The 19,849-nt window shown below is 32.8% G+C and overlaps 3 protein-coding genes across 3 annotated transcripts in view; 2 read left to right on the top strand and 1 right to left on the bottom strand.

The window, feature by feature from the left end:
* LOTGIDRAFT_228267 (hypothetical protein) overlaps positions 1-268 on the bottom strand; it is a 1,907-nt gene extending 1,639 nt beyond the window's left edge. The window contains exon 1 of the mRNA XM_009053254.1: positions 176-268. Coding sequence (XP_009051502.1) covers positions 176-257 — 82 coding nt within the window. The 5' untranslated portion in view covers positions 258-268. The remainder of the gene's footprint in view (positions 1-175) is intronic.
* A 4,660-nt stretch (positions 269-4,928) lies between these two features.
* Positions 4,929-7,539, top strand: LOTGIDRAFT_152736 (hypothetical protein; the record flags this gene model as incomplete). The annotated part of the gene is made up of 5 exons (XM_009053253.1): positions 4,929-4,990; positions 5,042-5,268; positions 5,515-5,598; positions 6,009-6,080; positions 7,010-7,539. 5 exons carry the CDS (start codon positions 4,929-4,931, stop codon positions 7,537-7,539), a joined length of 975 nt encoding a protein of 324 aa, XP_009051501.1.
* A 4,747-nt stretch (positions 7,540-12,286) lies between these two features.
* On the top strand, positions 12,287-17,927 carry LOTGIDRAFT_228266 (hypothetical protein; the record flags this gene model as incomplete). Its single annotated transcript, XM_009053252.1, has 13 exons — positions 12,287-12,522; positions 12,901-12,960; positions 13,845-13,996; positions 14,366-14,691; positions 14,908-14,959; positions 15,444-15,571; positions 15,988-16,158; positions 16,391-16,431; positions 16,695-16,791; positions 17,071-17,157; positions 17,337-17,405; positions 17,629-17,725; positions 17,854-17,927. Exons 1-13 carry the CDS (start codon positions 12,347-12,349, stop codon positions 17,925-17,927), a joined length of 1,530 nt encoding a protein of 509 aa, XP_009051500.1. The 5' UTR covers positions 12,287-12,346.
* Positions 17,928-19,849: the final 1,922 nt, after the last annotated feature.

Here is a 19,849-nt window from a genome sequence, read left to right as displayed (position 1 = left end):
AAGTATGTACTTCTGCTCTTATACAGATATCGCCTATCGATACCTGTTTACTGTTCAGGTATAACTTTTAGTACTCCAGAGTAGGAGCAACGAACACAATAGATAGTAACCAAAAACAGTTCCCATAAGGACTTGTGGTGTGTGATCAAGCATAGAAGAGAACTGCAATACTTACTTAGGACAAACCTTTGTTGGCCCAGGGACAGTTGCACTAAAAACGCAGAACACAGACACGACAAAATTATTCTACTCTCCATTTTAAGATCTGAAATTCAGAAGTTTACTTTACAGGTAGTATCCTTTTAAAAGCAATGCTTGATTACTTCCGCATAATATCATATCACTGAGAAATATTTCAACAGAACCCAATTTTACGCTGTGCCAACTGCAGAATGTAATGTATAACGAGAGAATATAGAGAGAATGAAAACAAGACAGATTTCAAGATGGAAACAATATGATTGGACTTTTACGTCCTACTTTTCTGTACCATGTGGACTATTAAAAAAAATAGAGGAGGAAACAAAATCGGCAAGTTTCTGATCCACTGACATACATCTTGTAGGTCCACAAGATGAATAAGTTCACAAGACGGTCTGGCATAAAGGCAGTATGTCTATGATTCATTACATGAGTGTATTTGTTGGTGGCAAAAATGTGTTTAAATCCGATTGAGATATCCCATTTAGGCCTAGAACTTTTCAAGCAGCCCAAAAAATATTAACATCCAAAAATATTTTGGTAACGTCCAATGTAATTTAAGACATAATGTAACTGAATAAAAAAGCATAAATGACAGAAAACAGAATTTGTATTGATGATATCACGCAAGTAAAGGTAATTATACATAATAAAACGAAGAGTCGACTTGTAATAAAGTAATTGTATCGACATTATACCTGTTTGCGCGTTATCGTGTGATTTATCTTTTTCCTTTAAAATAATTATGTAAATCGACCTACCTGTTCAGAAGAAGGTTCCAAAATGAGATATAATGGCTTCACATTCAGCCCCTTGAAAAAGAAATATAAATTACCAGAGACGTATATGTATTACAACACGTAACATGATAATAATTCAAATTGGTATTAATTACTCAAAATTTAAAGAATTTATAGCCTAAACTTTAGTTCGATGTACTTGTCTTACGTGATGTTCATTACATCATATTGGGTAACATAATAATATATATGTAAGATGACAATGTCTTGTCAGAAGAAGTAGATATAGTGAGTGTTTATAGAAATTTTTGTATATTTCGTTTGGATATCCTAGAAATCCTCGAATTTTGCGGCTTACAAAATAATTTAACAACAACAACAAAAAATGTCATGGTATTTCCAAAAATAATGTCATATTTGAACCCTTTATCATTTATCTATCTCAATCGACAAATACAATTTCACGTAAAAAGTAAAAAGTTACAACCGAACAATGTAGACAATAACATTAATGATGCACCCAGTATAACTTGATTAATCTATGAACATTTTGCCTCAAGTGGTGGCATACTATTTTCATATTTTCAAAAAGGAATTGGGAGGAAATTAACCAAAGACCCTAAGAATTACTCTGGAGTTACAGAAACCCTATTTCGCAAATTGCATAGCTTAGGGATTGTTATCATCATAGTACTATCACACCAGACATGCTGAATTGAACACTAATATACAGTTTTTGCCTGTCCATCAGTAAGTCTGACTACATCCGGAGATAATCTCAAGTAATGTAAATATTATTGAACGGTAATTGTTGTAAGTGAATTTGTCTAGTTGGTTATATTATTTCATTCTGTACTCTCAAATATCACTTATCTCAGTTTGTAAAATGATAGTTATTGTCCTCTGTCGGATAAGTAATGCTTAAAAATGAAAATATAGTCGCTGCTTATTCAGGCGTATATTCACCGTAATGACTTCTAGGCAATGTATCATTTAAAAGAACTATTTTTCTTATCATAATATAACAAATATTTCATTTATTTCGTCATGAAAATATGGGTGATAGTGTTAGGTTAGCACTAATTTGAATGGTGATTTTTTATATATCAATAACGCCAATAAATATTTATTTTATAACAATGTTTAAAAATGAAAATAACGGAGTGGCGTATATAACAATTAATTTATGATATTTAGATCTAACATTCCATTTTTCCACAGTTGTTATTTATTGTTCCCAGTCTTTTATTTAAGACTATAAAAACATTATTTTTGACTTCGTCTTCCTTTTCCTCTGTGTTGTCTACCTCGAGGGTATATTCGATTATGAGTAATCATTATTCATAATTAGCTTTGCAATAAAACATTTTGTTCCATATATAAATGGAAATATTATTTTCCCTGGGTTGATAGCTGCTTAGGATCCACCTTGGTAACTTCTTGTCAGGACTAGCCGTCTCATAAACAGGTACTTTTCAATTTTCAAAGGTAAAACGGATACAACACTCCGACATGCCTATTTTACGTTTTAGCTATCAGTCACATTTTCACAATGCAAATCGCAGTATAAACGACTACAATTAAAAGGCGGTCTATATAATAGCGATAACCAAGGGAATCTCATTCTAAAAGTGCACGGATAACTCTGGTAATTTATCAAGGGTTTTTGGTTTAAACTTCAGGAATTGTCACTACAAAGATGTTAATCTTAAATTTGTGTCTGTCTGAGAATTCTTAACAATGTTGCTATTTGATTAAGCAGCTGTCACCATTAGCTAGGTATAATAATGAAATTGCGGAGAATTTTGACATGTCTCTATCTCAACTTGACGATTAATTAATATTAATACTCAACAATCTTTTAGCCGCTATTTTGTTCAAATGTTTGTCATCTTCGGGTATTTATCCAGAATACATTGAGGGAATATTATGTTATTAATGTAATATCTAATATCAGTAACTATTTGAAGGTGACAGACCAAGGCTGCGATTACATGTATACTCAAACTCAAACGCATACGCAATAAAAAAAAAACGGACCAGAGAAAACCTATCCAAATCCAATTTTCTCCTTACGTGTGTCAAACTCAACACCTCTGTAAACGCAACGGATGGCATTATCCACTTTACATCATCACTACTGTAGGGGACATTTCACTCCTCCTTGGTGACCCAATGACGGTTTTGCCGAATAATCATACGTACACATGAAATTACGTTTTCAGTTTGATTTCGAGCTTTAGTTTGTGTTTGATTTCGGGGAAGGGAATGTAACTGTAGATTTAATTATACTCATACTTTACCATTCATTTCGGTTGTAGGGGATACGAATAAAAATGACACTTGAAGACGAATATATCTCAATGAAAACAACTTACAAACTTCCTTTTAGAATTGAAGTATACATGTCAAATATACATTATTTTATGTATGTAGAAAGAAAACTGACAATTTGTGGTTTACAAGGACATAATTCATATAATATATGCTTAAAAATTCCTTAAAAAAGAACAATTATGACAAATTATGATAAAACATGATTTTAAACTTTTTCTAAGGTGTGTATTTTATCTCAAGTCAACTTCTTGTTTTGTTTTTTTTTTTTTTAACTCAACTCGTTTTTTCAACAACACCTCAAATAATGCAAACTTTCCAATAACAGACAACCTTTCGTGTGACAGCAGCAGTATTATATACCTTATATCATGTACTCTCTCTTAAACAATATAAACAAATTAAGAACATGATTCAATGGCCATAGATTTGATATAAATCATAATCAAATCTGTTGCTAAACATTTTAACCAGTCAGATCACACTATAAATAATGTCCAAATTACACCTATTGAAAAATTTCAAGAACAAAACGATATCCCAACATGAACCTGCAGACTTCTTCGAGAAAATTTCGGTATAAACAAATTGAAAATAATACAGCCAAATGGTCTTAATGTCCAAGTGGATTATCAAATTATTCCATTTGTTGTACTTTTCAATAGCACAGCTTGCCAAGCCATACCAATTATCAAGGAAATGTACAGGGAACTCCAACAAAAATTCCCTGATATATTTCAAAAAGATTTAGTTATTTCTTTTAAACGAAATAAGAATCTTAATGATATTTTAGTTCATGGTAGAGTTAAACCCATAGCTCAATGTAAATTTGTGTACTTTCTTGGTGCTTTGCACATTTTTTAAGAATGTTAATGATTTGTTTATGTCTTAAGTTTATTACCGACATCAGATCTGTCTTGAGTGGGACGTACTTTCAACCGCAGATCAATACGCTATTGTATTGTGACTGATTGACAGAACCAAAAATAATTTTTATATTCAAATATATATTTCATGATGAATGCGGTCAAACATTTCTTTAATACTATTTTCAAATGCCGCACATTGCAAGAAAATTTCTGTTCACCATTTTGGACCACGGAACTGATAACTAATGTGTGTAGAAGGTAGACAATTTTTAATGTGACTCAATGTAATTGTGTTTGAATATTTATTGAATCGGTGATTGTCGTTCGTGGAAGATAGTGTTGTGGTATGGGTTCACTGATATTGACAAAAACATCAATTGATATTAAATGATTATTTTGAAACATATTATCCATTACGTCGATTTGACCATTACACCATTTTTATTCCTATGTAGTAGAAACTTACTTTAATAACACTGGCTGTATTGCTGTCGGCACCTTATTATGCGATATTATAACAATTTTTACTATAAGGAATCTATGTGCTTGAACAACTACGATAGTTTCATTATTTTAACGAATAGAATATTTTACTTACACTCTATTTTTAATAATTTCAGCTAGATATATTTTATGCTATTTTTTAAAACATAATCATTTCGCTTACTCAAACTTATCATTCGCTGTAGCATTCATTTCAAGAATTAGAATTTAACCACAATCACAATGAATTTGATGAAGACTACCTTGGATCGAAAATAAAAGTATCTTACTTGATATACCTATGCACTTGGTCACAAAGAGAATCCGACAAAGTGCTCAGGAAGCTTATAAGTCGACGGAAAGGTGCGTAAAATGACAACGCATTAACCTGAGTATCTTGATTTATTATTTCAGAATCAAGATGATTTGTTTATTTATGATCGCAGTTGTCCTAGCTGTTTGTAATGCCCAACCTAAACGTGCAGATAAACTTAGTCTCAAAGGAGGTGCAGTCGATGCAATTAACAATATTCAAGTTCCTCTCGTCGAAAAGATGAGTTTTCCTGTTGGTACCAATGGTGGAAACCCAGGCAATCAGCCATTAGTTGCTAAATCGAGTTACCCGGATACGTATTCTGACGGTAAGTTTAATGCCACTAACTTGAGGGTTTGTATCCCGACGAATCCTGTCCTACCCGTTCCCCAGACGTGATATACTGAGTGGATATCGGCAAGGTAGGGTCAAATTTAATCAAGCGTGTAGTTTCTATACAAAACGTTTAATAAGTCCACTATTATGTATAAGAAGTCATTTCAAAATGGACGATATACTCCGTTACCCTCTCTTTTTTATTCTCTTAATGTCATTCAAAGTGTTTATATTGCAGCTATGATACGAGCGTTGGCTTTCATGGCGGAAGGGAATGTTGCTTTAGAACAAGATGATAATGGTACTCCCAATAATCCGTTTGGTGAGTAACTAGTATCACTTCTCAGAATGAAAATTTGGTTCGATTACAATTAATAAACTGTTCTGACATTTTGAATATTGAGAAGTCTCAACAGTGACTATAATATGGCTATCTTAAGGATGCAGAGTAGTACGACGTAAACGTCTATTTCATCTGAGTTTCGACTTCTTTTAGAACTGCCAGAAGAATAATATAGATTAAATAGGTGCTCAGACCAAAAATGTCGGTAACGTACTGATGATATGAGAAGCTTTATGCTCATGTCGTATTTTTAGCAAAATTTTGCGCGTTCGAAAACAGAGATCGCCCGTAGATTAATAGTCGGCTAATTTGAGCTCATGTCGTCTGCGGTAGATGGTGAACATTTCTCAGATAACTATTTAAATGGTTGTTAATAATATTTTTTGTAGATGATTTGTACGTCATGATCAGTGAATTAGGCGAACGGGTAAATCTATCTTACAATGAAATCATCATGATCCGTAAGTAGTGTGAAATTTTTAGATATTGAAGGATATGAAGATAGACTTAGTTTATAACAAGACAATTCCGTTGTCTGTCGTCTGCTATCTTTCTGAGTTAGCACGCGCTGATAAGTCACGTGATAGGCGAGTATAGTCAGTTGTCATCTTGAACTCTATCCAAGCAGTGGGATTCGCCTTTAATTTCACTTATTTCATTACTTCGACAATTGGGTGGAGAATCTCTGAGCTCTGAAAGTATTTTTGGAGGTTGTAGATTTTGTAAACAGTAACTTTGGTGTTTAATGGCTTCTACTAACGTTCTGGCTCGAGTTGGCCCGTTCTACCAACTTTGATATAGAACATAGAATTGAGATATTGACGATTCTCGATTGGTGAGTTATGAACAGGTTCCCAACCGGATATTCTCTTTCTTTCTCCGTCATTTGAATTCTGTCCACATCTACTTTCTACGAAATCATTACCTTATCCCAACTTGTTTTTACTGTTTTTCCGGTTGATACCATGAATCAAAATTCACCAATCGAGCGCCACCATATTCACCCAGGTCTCAAGTATATAACAGCTCATTAACATTAAATCTCATGTATGATAAAATGTTTTTGTCCTTTCAGACAAAGGATTATTAGTGCTTGTTTTTTGGCATATAATGTTTTTTTTAGAAGTGCAGAGGTCTTAAATATAACTGCATCTGATTCAGTAAATTTTAACGTATTGTTGATACAATTTGGCTAAATAAACTGTCATGGATCTGTGAAGAAAACATCGTCGTCTATTGTTTTCTGATCAATCTGCATTGCCTCGACAAAATTTTTGGGCATTTTAAATTGACACTAAACTCTGTTGCCTTACATGTACAAAACGTAGTTTAGATCAAACTTGGTTTTTATGGGCCACTTCAGTAAATACATGTATTTTCTCATTTGAAGGTGATGTTAACCACAGATTAAACTCTATATTTGAAACCACACCAGGATCTGTAACCCCGGCAATCACTACAGTGATTCGAGGTGCATCAAACAGTGGTCAACAGAGGGTCCTCAGCGCAAATTCCAGATCAATGAGCTTCAACATAGGACAGTCGAGATCTGGTAACTCGGAAGTTGGAACTGCACAAATTGGTTACATACCTAGTAGAAAAGTTGGACAATCAGTAACACGTAATGCCTTTGCGGCAAATATGCAGTTTGGATCGGGAAATACTGCCAGAAATATGCAATTTGGATCGGGAAATACTGCCAGAAATATGCAATTTGGATCGGGAAATAGTGCTAGAAATATGCAATTTGGATCGGGAAATAGTGGTGTGAATGTTGGTGGTTTGAATGCTTTTCAGCAACAACAGATGTACAAAATGCAGATGATTCAACGACTGCAGGCGATGCGATACGGAATGCTCTCAAGAATGTTTTTGAGACCAATGATTCATCCTGTATATCTTCGCCGATTTCCATTTTAATACATGTTTCGTCAAGCTAATGAACTAAATAAGTTGATTAGGACAGTTTGATTTGCTCTGGATTTTTTGAACTATGCTTTTTTGATAGACTTATAGGTAGTATTGTTGGTTCCATACATCAAATATCCCTATTAAGTTTAAGAAATTATATGTCACTTAGTTCGTCTTCAATTCAATAAAACCAATCGGTAGTGACCAATAACATTATCAAATTCAGCTATTGCAACTTGCGTGTTAGTTACGTTACTTTCACTCACCGATACGTATTAATAGAATTGTAATTTTATAGAATGTCGGATATACATAATATTTACCTCCCCTTTTAGTTCAGCAACAACTATTCCTCGCTTAAGCAATTCAGTGTGACATCTACTTGTAAGAGAGTCCATACTAATACATATTTTGTGCAAGAAATTTGTACGCACGATACAAATAGAATGCCATCATTGTAAAATATTCATAGTTTTATATCATTGTTATTTTGTCTCAAACCTTTTACTTTCTGTTATTTGCTAAGTAAACTCATTCATTATAAGTGTTTCTCAATTCTCAATGCTTTCATTAATCGACGGCAAAATCTACGCAACTTACCATCAATATACTAAATGCTTTTGAAATGGGTGCAACAGATCTGTGCCATCCAATGATACACCATGAAGAGTCATTATTAGTAAATGGGGTGTTTAAATAATATAATATGCTGTTTTGTTTTTTTTGGGTTTTTTTGGGCGGTTGTGTTTTTTTTTTTTGCCGAGTTCACATCCACTGAAAGTGTAACGACATATCTTTGATCTACAAGGCGTCTTTAAACCAGCTTTAATTACCAGCATTTGGGTAGAAATAGAAGGTAACTTAACACCTTGCAATTACTTGCATTTGTTTGTTTAAGTTTTTTAGTCTTGGCATATTGACAGATGCAAAAATTATGTGAAAACATGTCTTTTTTGCAATGCCGTGGGTAAAATGTCAAAATTGACCCATTTTTCGCTCTTATTAATTTTATTGGCTAATGTTGATGGAGCGCAAATAATTTGAAATTTTTTTCACTTTGAAATAATATGTGGACTTTTAGTGTCTTAATTTGAAGACTATTAAGGTACTCGACTCGACTCCATTTCAATTTTGTCTTGATAAATAAAGGGCGTCATCATGCCAGTTACATTTTAAAAAGTTGATTAACTAGAATATGTCTCCTAACCTAGACCTCTGAGACTAAAATAGATTTAATGATATAATTGTGCATGGTCTGCATATGTTATACATCGCATTTTTTATTCAAAAGTTTATCACCACGTACAAGACGCATGTTTTCCCTACATCTGCTACTGAAGGCCAACTGAAACGGGTTAAGGAAGATAAATATTTTTAGGAACAATTTACATTTATATGCATGATATAAAACAAAAATAATTTTACGAACAGATAACTAATATTATATAATAATGGTGTCAGTGAACAAGGATTCTTGAAGACATGGTTGTATCTTATGGTTTTGACTATTGTAGTAGTGGCGCGGATGTAGCGCGCGAAGCAGAACCAGGCTTACTCTTTACGAAACACATCGTAGTACATCTTGGAGGAGTCCACTACTATTCTACCTTTACTCCCGATTTTGTCATTCTGGACGAGATTTTTGATGGTCGGAATTGTCTTGCTTGTATGGATTTTTATTGTCCGCAATGTACTTCCGCAATGATGTTGTCATCCATGGATGAATATTGAATACGAATAAATGTATTGTGTACAACAGGATATTGAAAAAATGCAATTGTAATTATTTGTTTTATCACTGAGGTGTTGCTTTGGCTCTTTGTTTTTTGTAACTACAAAAGAAAATATATCACCATGTATTACAGGCTATGTCAGATGAAATAATTCTGTCCATACCACCTTTGAGCTGGCGCATTTTTAAAAATGATAAAAAATAATCGTCGTCAATTCTTTTTTTATTGTTCATAATCATAATTACACATTAAATTGCTTAAATTCCTGTTTAATGACCATCGCACTGTTACATCTATTTATTTATCACGCCGCGGTATATAGCCACCGCCGTATTTCTACTTGTAGATATTTAGGGTTAGGTATCGAAGACTATTCCACAATATAACGGTGTGGAGTTGGTGACTGGTGAAACACGCGACTAAATGCATTTTAGCCATCTCTTTATCGAAAACTTTAAGTTGGACTTAATGTTAACTGATTTCATTAGCTTGTGAAGAGATCTTCATTATAATCCATACATACATCAAAAACAAAAAAATGGAAACGAAGTAAAGGTTCACGACTCACTCTACATGGTGATTTGGAGTTTTACGTCCGTTAGCTTTACATCTTTAAGCGAGTAGATAACTACTTTAATATTATTAATATAGCTTTGTAAATTGTAGAACAGCGTCACGATACTGACCTAAAGGATACAAATAAAGATCAAGTTTGACATTTTTATCGTCAGTTAATACAGGTCATAAATCATCCTAATAGACATTACATACAAACAAGCTTCTTAATATCTCAACAGCAGCCTTAAAGTGACGACGTGTACATAGACAAATAGCCTATGAATCGCTTAACATTTTCATGTTTCTACATCCGATTGGCCGACAAGGACAAAAAAGCGCTTTCATTAATTTTCAGATAAATATAATACGTGATGAAAATACACTTGTATATGCAATAGTCAAATCAGAACAGTAATTCAGAAACCCTTTAGTCAAAAAAAAATCACTTACAATACGTTACAATCAAATGCAAAGATTAGTGAAAATAATAATAAAAAAAACCTTCGGTTCATTATAACAACAAACAACAAAGGAAAATACTTCAGTTAACAGTAAACACAAATCTTAGGTCAATAAAAAAAATTTGGTCAACATTTTTTAGTCGTCCGACATGGACATAGACAAGCTGGACACATAATATACCGGCAAAGAGCAAAGGGAAATAACTCCATTCCCTAAGTAATTATTCAAGACTGTTCAATTTTTTAATTAACATTATTACACCAAGACATTAAACTAAATTTAATGGTGAAACAAATGTCAGTAAACTAATCCTTCTTAGCGAAATATTTATGACTATTATCTTAATTATCTTTCAAAATAAAGACAATCTAAAATAAATGTACGTTGGTTTCTTTTTGCATTGTTGTTTCTTTTAATAGAAGTCGTCTACAACGTAAGTAAGTTCCCTTTTTTATATAAAAATAGGCCATGTACATACTCTCTTTTGTTGCACAATAAATAGGAAAACAGCCCACAACTATACATATTATGTTTGATGCAGGGTTCAATTTAATCGCTTAAGCGGTATCGCATCGCACTTTACGAGTCAAAGTAATCCTATTTTAAAATCCAATATCTATGATAAGCCAAAACTAAAATCTATTTCTTCGATCTTCGAATCAAAATGTATATTTGTAAAAATTAGAAATGTTTATCAACGCTCGGTGGTCTCTATAAATCGTGAAGAACTTTAGACCGTTTAGCCTATAAAAAGCTAGATCCGTTGTATCAAAATGATTACTTCTTATCTTGAGTCTTCAACGGAACATGATTCCGAATTTTTCTGAATTGCGAATTAAAATTTTCAATTCATATTGGAATGTTTTATGTACGTTTTAAATCAAATGAAAGAATTCTCAGCAATTTTATTTGACCGCAGAGGCAACTGATATTTTTTTAAATACAATTTTAATCAATAGTAAATGATATAGATGTAAATCGGTTAGAAAAATAGGAAACGGCGATCCTTAACAAATCTTCGGAATACTGTATAGTCATACACAGATATTTATTAGCCAAAACCCTCTAAATACTTTACCTTTAATACCTTTGAAAATACAATGGACTGGTTTATGTTTTAACGGTACCCGGATGAGCAACTGTGTTTAACTATAATTCAAAGCATTGCATGGGGTACAATGAGTACCTCCCAATATTAGAGAATACCTCACAGACCCTCTGAGTCGTATCCGTTCCCCAATATGACTGCTTCTCTTTCCTGTCTATCTTTACATACCTTGACTGTAGCAAGGTATCATGGAAGTTAGTAAATAAAGCGATTTGTAGGCTAGCGAATACAGCTTCAAGAGAATGTCCGTGAATACAAAGCCATAATATTTACAACCTTTCTGTCGTGGGCTGTATTTGCTGGTGCACAATCCAATCACATCGCTGCATTTCGTGATACCAGAATAGTGGCTATTGCAGTCGCTTTTCTCTACTTCCTTTTTCTCTTCTTTCCCTTTGGCTATTTTTCTCCTACTTTACTAATATACCTCAAAGTAATTATAACCTGTATTTGAACTTCTAAAGTAGTAAAAAAAAAACAATTAAGGGATTGGCCAAAGTGCGGATTCCATGGTGGACTAGTTTGAATTTATTGGGGGTAATGGACAAATCCCAACAATTCCTTTTTCAATATCTATGTTCGATACATGTAATATAATGTAGATTGTAAATACAAATGATATTTATTCATACAAAGCGATTGAATAATTGATAAATATCGAGTAGACATATAATCTAATAATTTAATTTTGCCATTTTATCGATTTTTCTTTTAATAGTACTTTAAGGTTATGTGAAATATAAAGATTCTTCTAAGTAAGGGACATTTCATATCATTATCGATATATATAGTTCAAGCTGTCGCACTTACAACATGTTTTAGTAAACGTCTTTACTAACATATGACGCCATATTGATTTTTACCGGCCATTTTGAAATTCGTGGACATACATTAGTTTATTTGCTGATTTGGATTATTGTAATGAAAAAACTTACAGAAAGGAGTAAATTGTGAAATGATGTACAAATTTTACACATTATTATTGGTTTTGTTTGGTCTGAACGGTGTATATGGCCATGTATTTACTTCTAGTGCAAAATTTAGACAATTTCTGGAGCAAAGAGAAAACATTACAGAAAAAATTGGTGAATACATTGAATATGAAAGAGAACGATTGATAGTTTTAAATAAGTAAGTTTCGAATTCTCACGTCTTGCCACGTCCCTTACAGATAATACCGAGTGTGATTCTTATTGGAATCTTTATGGTCACGAATTCTTTAAGTGCTTAACACGGGATTAAATAAGACACATACATTTTGGGGTGACTAAGGCACACGGGACTATAGAGACGTACTTACTGAAGAGTTTATCCTCTCCCTGAAATATTACTGATGTAATTATGTTTTTTTGTGAAATGACCAATTGTCGAGAGACAAAGCAGACTAGCTTAGAACCTCCAGTCATACTGTAATATTTAATGGAGTGACTTTTTACTCTAAACTATTATTATCTGTGACCCATTAATTTTTTGAAAGATAGTTTTTATATGAGTTGTCATCAATTATAGAAGCACTGGTTATGAAGATGATATAGAGTATGCGAAAATAAGAATTGAAGATCTTACCCAGTAAGTAGTATTTGTTATGTCGTCTTATGACTGTAAAAGGTGAAGTGCAAAAGACATTTAGACAAGGTCCAGGAAATCATTAGCAAGAATACTCTTGTTTGTTTTGAGTTTTGAAAAAGGACAATGTGACCAATATCAGCTGGACGTACATCACCCATTCGACCTTAAACTGATCGACCAATGTAAATTGTGTTGAAACGTTATGTGCTTAGTTATTAAAGAAGTGAGTTATACCAAAACATTCCTTGTGTTCTTATGTGCTCTCCACTTATAAATCTATAAATCTTATATACATGATTGAGATTCATATTCATACCATAGCTTGATACAACGATATTGTTCATTTTTAATCGGAACAGAAGTAGCAACATGTGCAAGGATTTATCCACCTTTCATTTAGCCCTTTGAATGTTTTCATTTAAATCGTTTGGAATTTGGTTGTCTCCCTTTTCTTTTAATATTTTTAACATGATTGTCTCAAACTATCCTACTAAGAGGATATAGCCTGGGACATTTCTTCGTATTTTCTGTTCCGACCTTTCCAAATTCATGAAAGGATAATACAATTAGGCATATTCGATCTACAGTCTTGTCTACGACGGAAACAAATTGTCAACCAAACAAGTTTTGCAGTTTATATTTGATATTTTGATTAAAATTCGAAGAAATTGTCATAATCACTGAATTATTTTAATTAATGTCCCCCATCACTAAAACAGAGGCGGATTTACAAACAATCAGATTCAATAGCCACTGTAGAGTCGGTCAATTTTAATTCACCGGTCCAGGCCATCTTTCTTCGAAACTGTGCTTAGTTGGACTGGACTGGTTGGACTGGACTCCCATTATTTCAGATTTCCTGTATTTCAATGTGATCATTGCAGGTTATTGTCAGAAGTTAAAAAGAATAAAACAGAAAGTAAAGAGGATTCTATTGATGAAATCATTCATAATCCAGTGAAAGCTTATGTCATCATAAAGCATTTCGTAGCAAATTACAGAACTAAGTTCTCCAATCAAACTAAATATGGATATAGTAAGTCATATTTTTATTTAATCTTGTAACCAATTACTTCTGTCGGAGTTTGACAAAAACCAATGCCATACGATACGCTAAAATACCGCTGAAAGCATAACGCAGCTATATTATCACAGAACAGAACATTTAGTTGTACATCTTTTATACCGGGCAAATATGTACTTTGAGTATGGCGTAAAAAGGCATTTCATTTCGTTTCGAAGTATTCTTAATATCGTAATCTCTGAATATCACAAGTCAAAGGTACTTTGAGTCAAAAGGAGAAAAATGGGAAAGTCATATGATTTTAATGATGTCGTTAATTCTCAATAGAGAATCTCATAATGCAATAATATTAATAAGCTATTCTTTTCTGTCTCTATCTAGAATATCACAGAGTTTTGGATTGTCCGCAGTTTAATAGCCCAACAATCATTGAACAAAGAGATGCGCTTGATGCCATTCTAAGAATTCAAACTATACATGAATTGTCAGCTGATGATATTATGAATGGAAGGTTCATGGGACGCAACTCTCCTAAGCTAACTGCAGCTGACGCCTACATTTTTGGCGCTACAGCACACAACGAAAACTTGATTGATATTGCGAATGATTGGATAAGTATAGCATGGGAACGCTTGAACGGTGATGTGACCAAAGCTACATTCAATTGGAAAGATGCTTTAAGGAGGCTTATACTGTTGAAGCACTCGGTAAGAGTTATTTTTTCTTTTTATCTGAAGTATATTAAAATCCTCAAAGGACATTAGAAAGCTATTTACCCATTGAACCATAAGCTAATCCAATTTTCTAGATTCACACCATTAAAGAAGTTTTGTTGACCATAACGTTGCATTCCTTCTGAATCACATTGAGGAAACATTGAGATCCATAAAATATATTTGGTATACTTTTGGTACTTATTTCAGCGACATGAGAAGGAGAAAACGAGCGAATTATTAAATATTGGCGTTAAAAAAGGTAAATTACATGTCTTTCGGATTTCGATGATTCGTAACCAGTCAAATTAGGGTAGTGAACTAGGCAACTAGACATGCCAAAATGTTGAAGCAAATAATGACCCTTTGAGCCAAACAATACCTACTTATACCCACTTATGGATGTGTTTCTTAAAAGTATACAGATGTTTAACATTTCTACCAGTGAATGACTCACATTGGATGATTCAGAGAATGTACATTTTAAGACCCCTGTCCATAACGTAGGTAGGCTAATAAAGCAAAATACCACGCTACAGCGGTTGTAAGAAAACACATTCTTAAAAATAAGACAAGAAAATCGAAAATTGTTCTCTCGAGCTTTTCTGAAGATCTTTCAGAAAGATGGTAGAGCCAGGTGTCCGCGATAAGATCATTGGATAATGAGACAGGTCTAGGTGGAAACTGTATAATGTAGGTTGTAACACAGCGATTCTGTGTCATGCAGCACCCTTCTTTACTTTCAGATACAGGGAATATATTTCACAAGATGTATTTAGCACACAGAGGAGATCGACTACCATATCATGTCGATTATTCACCATGGCCGATATGGTCCATCAAAAGAAGACTGTGCAATCAAAAACATATTCAGGTAATATTGACTAGCATTACATAATTAGAACGAAAGAACACATTTTTTTATGTTATAGTGTATTGGTATTGGTATTGTTCATTTCTCAAAACAAGTGTATAGATCCGTTATCGGGGATAAATGTTAACTGGAAATACCCCAAGCAAATAAGCAAATACACACTGTCAAGATCTCTCATGAGAAAACCCTTAACTCGGCCCTGTAAACGAAGGGCCGAGATGTTTTGATTAGTTCTATGAAGGAGCCAGTGCATTGGATAGAAAACGATTTTCTTTAACATGACACCTTTGTCAGTTTAAGACCTGTAATGCTTCTAGATCGTTTTTCTCATACTCACTTAAATTTGTTGTTTTATGTCATGGTTATTCACATTCCTCGTTGTGTTGCTTTCCTTTTACCACTTATTACCATTACAGCCTATGCAGAACACCACCAATTTAAGATGTAAATACCGATCAGCTATGTCGAGGCCTATTTACAGTATGTATAGGGAGGAGGTTATCAACAATAAACCCTATATTAGTATTATCCATGGTTTCCTCACAGACACAGAGGTGGATTCTTTGATTCAGACTGCTTCACTAAACGTAAGTTCTCATTCTGTTGCTCTGCTTAGACGCATGAGTAGAATTTAGAACATTTTAACAGCTATATTACCTGAGAATGTTCAAAGGAAAGACTTATATATTACCATTTACGATTCATTCTAGATTGAGAAACTCTGTGGAAACTGGAAAAAGCTAGTCTTCCCTTACCTTGTGCTTTTAATATATTGGCGTTCATTATAACTAATCAACACAAAACTTATTTTTATTTCAGTTGACATTACCCAAAGAACAACGTAACACTTACTTTGAAGTGTGAGTCAAATTTTTATTCGTTATTGTTAGTCTCCTGAATAAAAACTTTTATTGGGTGTGATAAGAATAACTATTAGATTTTAAAACGTTCAAATGCGAAACAACAGAGAAATTTGTATTATGCTTTTTTGACATTGCAAGTCGCATACCTTTTCAAATTAAAAAAGGTTCAAGTTATAGAGTTATTCCCCTTTATTTACTATGTTTGATTTCTCTCGCCAACTACAATTCCACACAATATAATGGTTTTTTTTTTTCGTTAGAGCTTCTCTGGATGTTGACGATGACACCAGTAGGTTGGTTTCCAGTAAAATATCCAACATGTTCAGATACAATCTAAAGTCTTCCAACATGCCTAAGGTAAGCATAAAAGGGAATAAACAGAAACGTTGTCGGTAATTAATGCAAATATGAAAAAAAAAGGTCAATAATATATATTCTTAAATCACAGATCTGAACCATTCGCCTATTTGTTCTTTGGCCCCTCTCCCCTAATCATATAGCAGGAATTAGGGTCATGCTGTTATAATTCATATATCGTGTGGTGAATCCAAGAACCTCTTCGAAAACCAATAAATAGATCTTTTACTATTAGACACAAAGTTGAACACTGAATTGAAAAAAAAATTTCTTTTTCAGTTGATCAACTATGGTCTTGGAGGCTATCTTGAAGAAGAATACAAAGTTCAAGGTGTTTTAAATGCATTAGCTTCCTTAACAATATTTGTAAGTTCATCTTTTCTGCCTTCGTTACAATCAACTTTCAATATTTCTTATAAGTTCTAAACAACGTTTCAAAGAGTAACATAAACAAACATTCTGCATACCAACATCTCTTTTTTCGTGTTGCTCAATCATCGTTTGAAAAACATTTGTAAAAAGCATATATTCTTGATATTTTTCAGTTATCTGACATAGAAGAAAGCGGTCGTACAATCTTTACTAAACTAGGAATAAGTGTTCCTTCACAAAAGGTATGGCCATATAAGTATAAGTTGTTCTGAAAGCTTCCATATTCTTTTTCATATTATACATATACTAAGCTCCTGTGAAAATAGCCATTTCGGCACTTCTCCAAAAGTAGGTCTCGGCAAAATGATAAATATTGAGATCTGTAGTTCTTCTGACATATGCAGTTTCATCAAATATTGATACTGGACATTGATTGGTTATATAAAGATATATAAATAATTACAGGGGAATTTGTTATATTGGTTCAACAAAGAAGCAAACGATCATGACCAGCTTCAAAAACAAAAGTATTCGTGCCCTGTTGTTTTTGGGGAGAAATGGGGTAAGATTTAATATTTTATAGGTGAAATCTATATTTAATCAAAGCAAATACGTAAAATACGACTATTTATTTGTTACCCTTCTCAAAAAGTTTGCCATGTTTATCATTTTTGTCCCAATTTATTGCAGATCTAACGACAAGTATTAAAGTAACAGACTATGTCAAGATATGTAAAAGAAGAAGAAAGACTAAGCGAATATAAAAGTACATCCTACAGCTCATCTGGTGTGCCAAATTAACTTAATAGCTCGTTTATTGCTATGCAAATGTAGATTTTTTTACGCTGTATTTAATTTTAATTGAAGTAAATATTGGTCAAATAATAAAAATCCGTTTGTGCAGGGGCGCTCTCTAACTGATAACTATAGTGTTGTACGTGTAATCCGTACATTAGTTTCCCAACAACAACCAAAGCATAGCAACTTTTAAAAGTTTACGTAAATCTTTTAAATAGTTTTGGTGTTCTAAAAGTAACTGAAAGATATTGTTACTTAAAACTGTCATTGCTTCTGTGAGGATTTTCGGAAACATAACAGATAAAAAAAAAATTTCACAAATGAATGGAAACGTGAAAACCCATGGCGTCTTTTCAATTAAACACCCGAAGCCGCTTGTGTTTCATACCATTATGTCAAATTGAACTAACCATATTTTATTCAATTACAAGTTCAAATAAGTTAATAACTGCACCTCATTATGTCAGATTATTTATATGAGCTATAAATCTTAATCAGTCATCTTTTGCAAATTTTTCAGCAACATACAACACTTTGTTTATTCAATGCTTCGAATTAGTTTGTTCTTCATAATCCTTATTATACACTGGTAATGAACGGTGATATACAAGTCTAGTTTAGTATCTACTTTTTATTTGAATAACTTGATAATCTAGTACAAAAAGTAATAAATACACTCAACAACACTTTGTATGATAATCTAGTCTAGAATTATTAAATGTAATCATATTAAAAACGTGTATATATAGTTATTTATTTACAAACATTTGTTTTGAGGATTTTGTTTCGTGGATATATTTTCGGAATACTTTTTTTCTCGGCAATCCAATCTTGTATTCACTATCTCAATGCCACGAAATACTATAATTATGCAATAGCGTATGTATGGTAAATTCAGTATTATTATGAGCTATTGCTAATAGTTGTGACAGTTTACTTATCAACTGCAAAGAGGAAAAGTAAGGGAACTGTTAGGAAAGGAATAAAGAGCTACAAAATTTTATGTTATCCAGTCATACATTACATTACACTTTTCCGAATTTCTAAAGTGCATAAATACCGAGGTTCCTCGTGCGCTGCCAAAGTTAAATTTTTAAGAATCATTCATTTCCGTAATTATCCCTAAAAAATAATTTTTGATTTTTTAGTTTAATTGGCAGAGTGTTCCACAGGTAAGGTGGTGCATAATGGAACGCATATAGTGGATAACTTTATTTATGCTCGTTCAAGGTGTTTTCAAACATCAAAAATTACGCTTTGTGTCATCTCCTCATTGTGTACCAAGAACAGTTTAAGCGACGGGGCCACTACTTATGAATGGTATGAATTGTTTGAATGTTTTATTTGCTCTTTATACTCCACACTGAGACCATAATGCTACTTAAATCACTTACACAGAATTGATAACTTGGATCAACAAATTACATATATTTCAACAAATAAGATAATCTAATATTTGTTTTCAACATATGTTCTGAACGGAAGTTACAGGTGTACCACACTCGAATATATCCATGTGTTCCAGCTCAAACCAGCACAGAAGTAGATTTAAATAACAGTACATATAATTTTTAATTTACTAGAAAATTTGCATCGGGTTTAATGAACAAATTGTAGGATAGGCTACTTCATAAGACAGTGAATTATTGCTATAACAATTATTGAGATAACAAAATATATTACATTATATTATTATATGCTAGTCATATAGATGAACGGTTATCTATAATGCACAAATAAACAAATAACAATATAGTTGTGTTACATATCATAAACACTTGTGTACTATTGTAATTTAAGACTAGACATTTATTCTATAGTTATATATTTTATGGAAAACACGCACTGAACTATCAAAATGTTATATGAACACCAATATAGGAAAAAG

Source organism: Lottia gigantea (assembly GCF_000327385.1).
Source record: "Lottia gigantea unplaced genomic scaffold LOTGIsca_2, whole genome shotgun sequence".
Taxonomy (NCBI): domain Eukaryota; kingdom Metazoa; phylum Mollusca; class Gastropoda; family Lottiidae; genus Lottia; species Lottia gigantea.
This window is presented reverse-complemented; position numbering and strand designations above follow the sequence as displayed.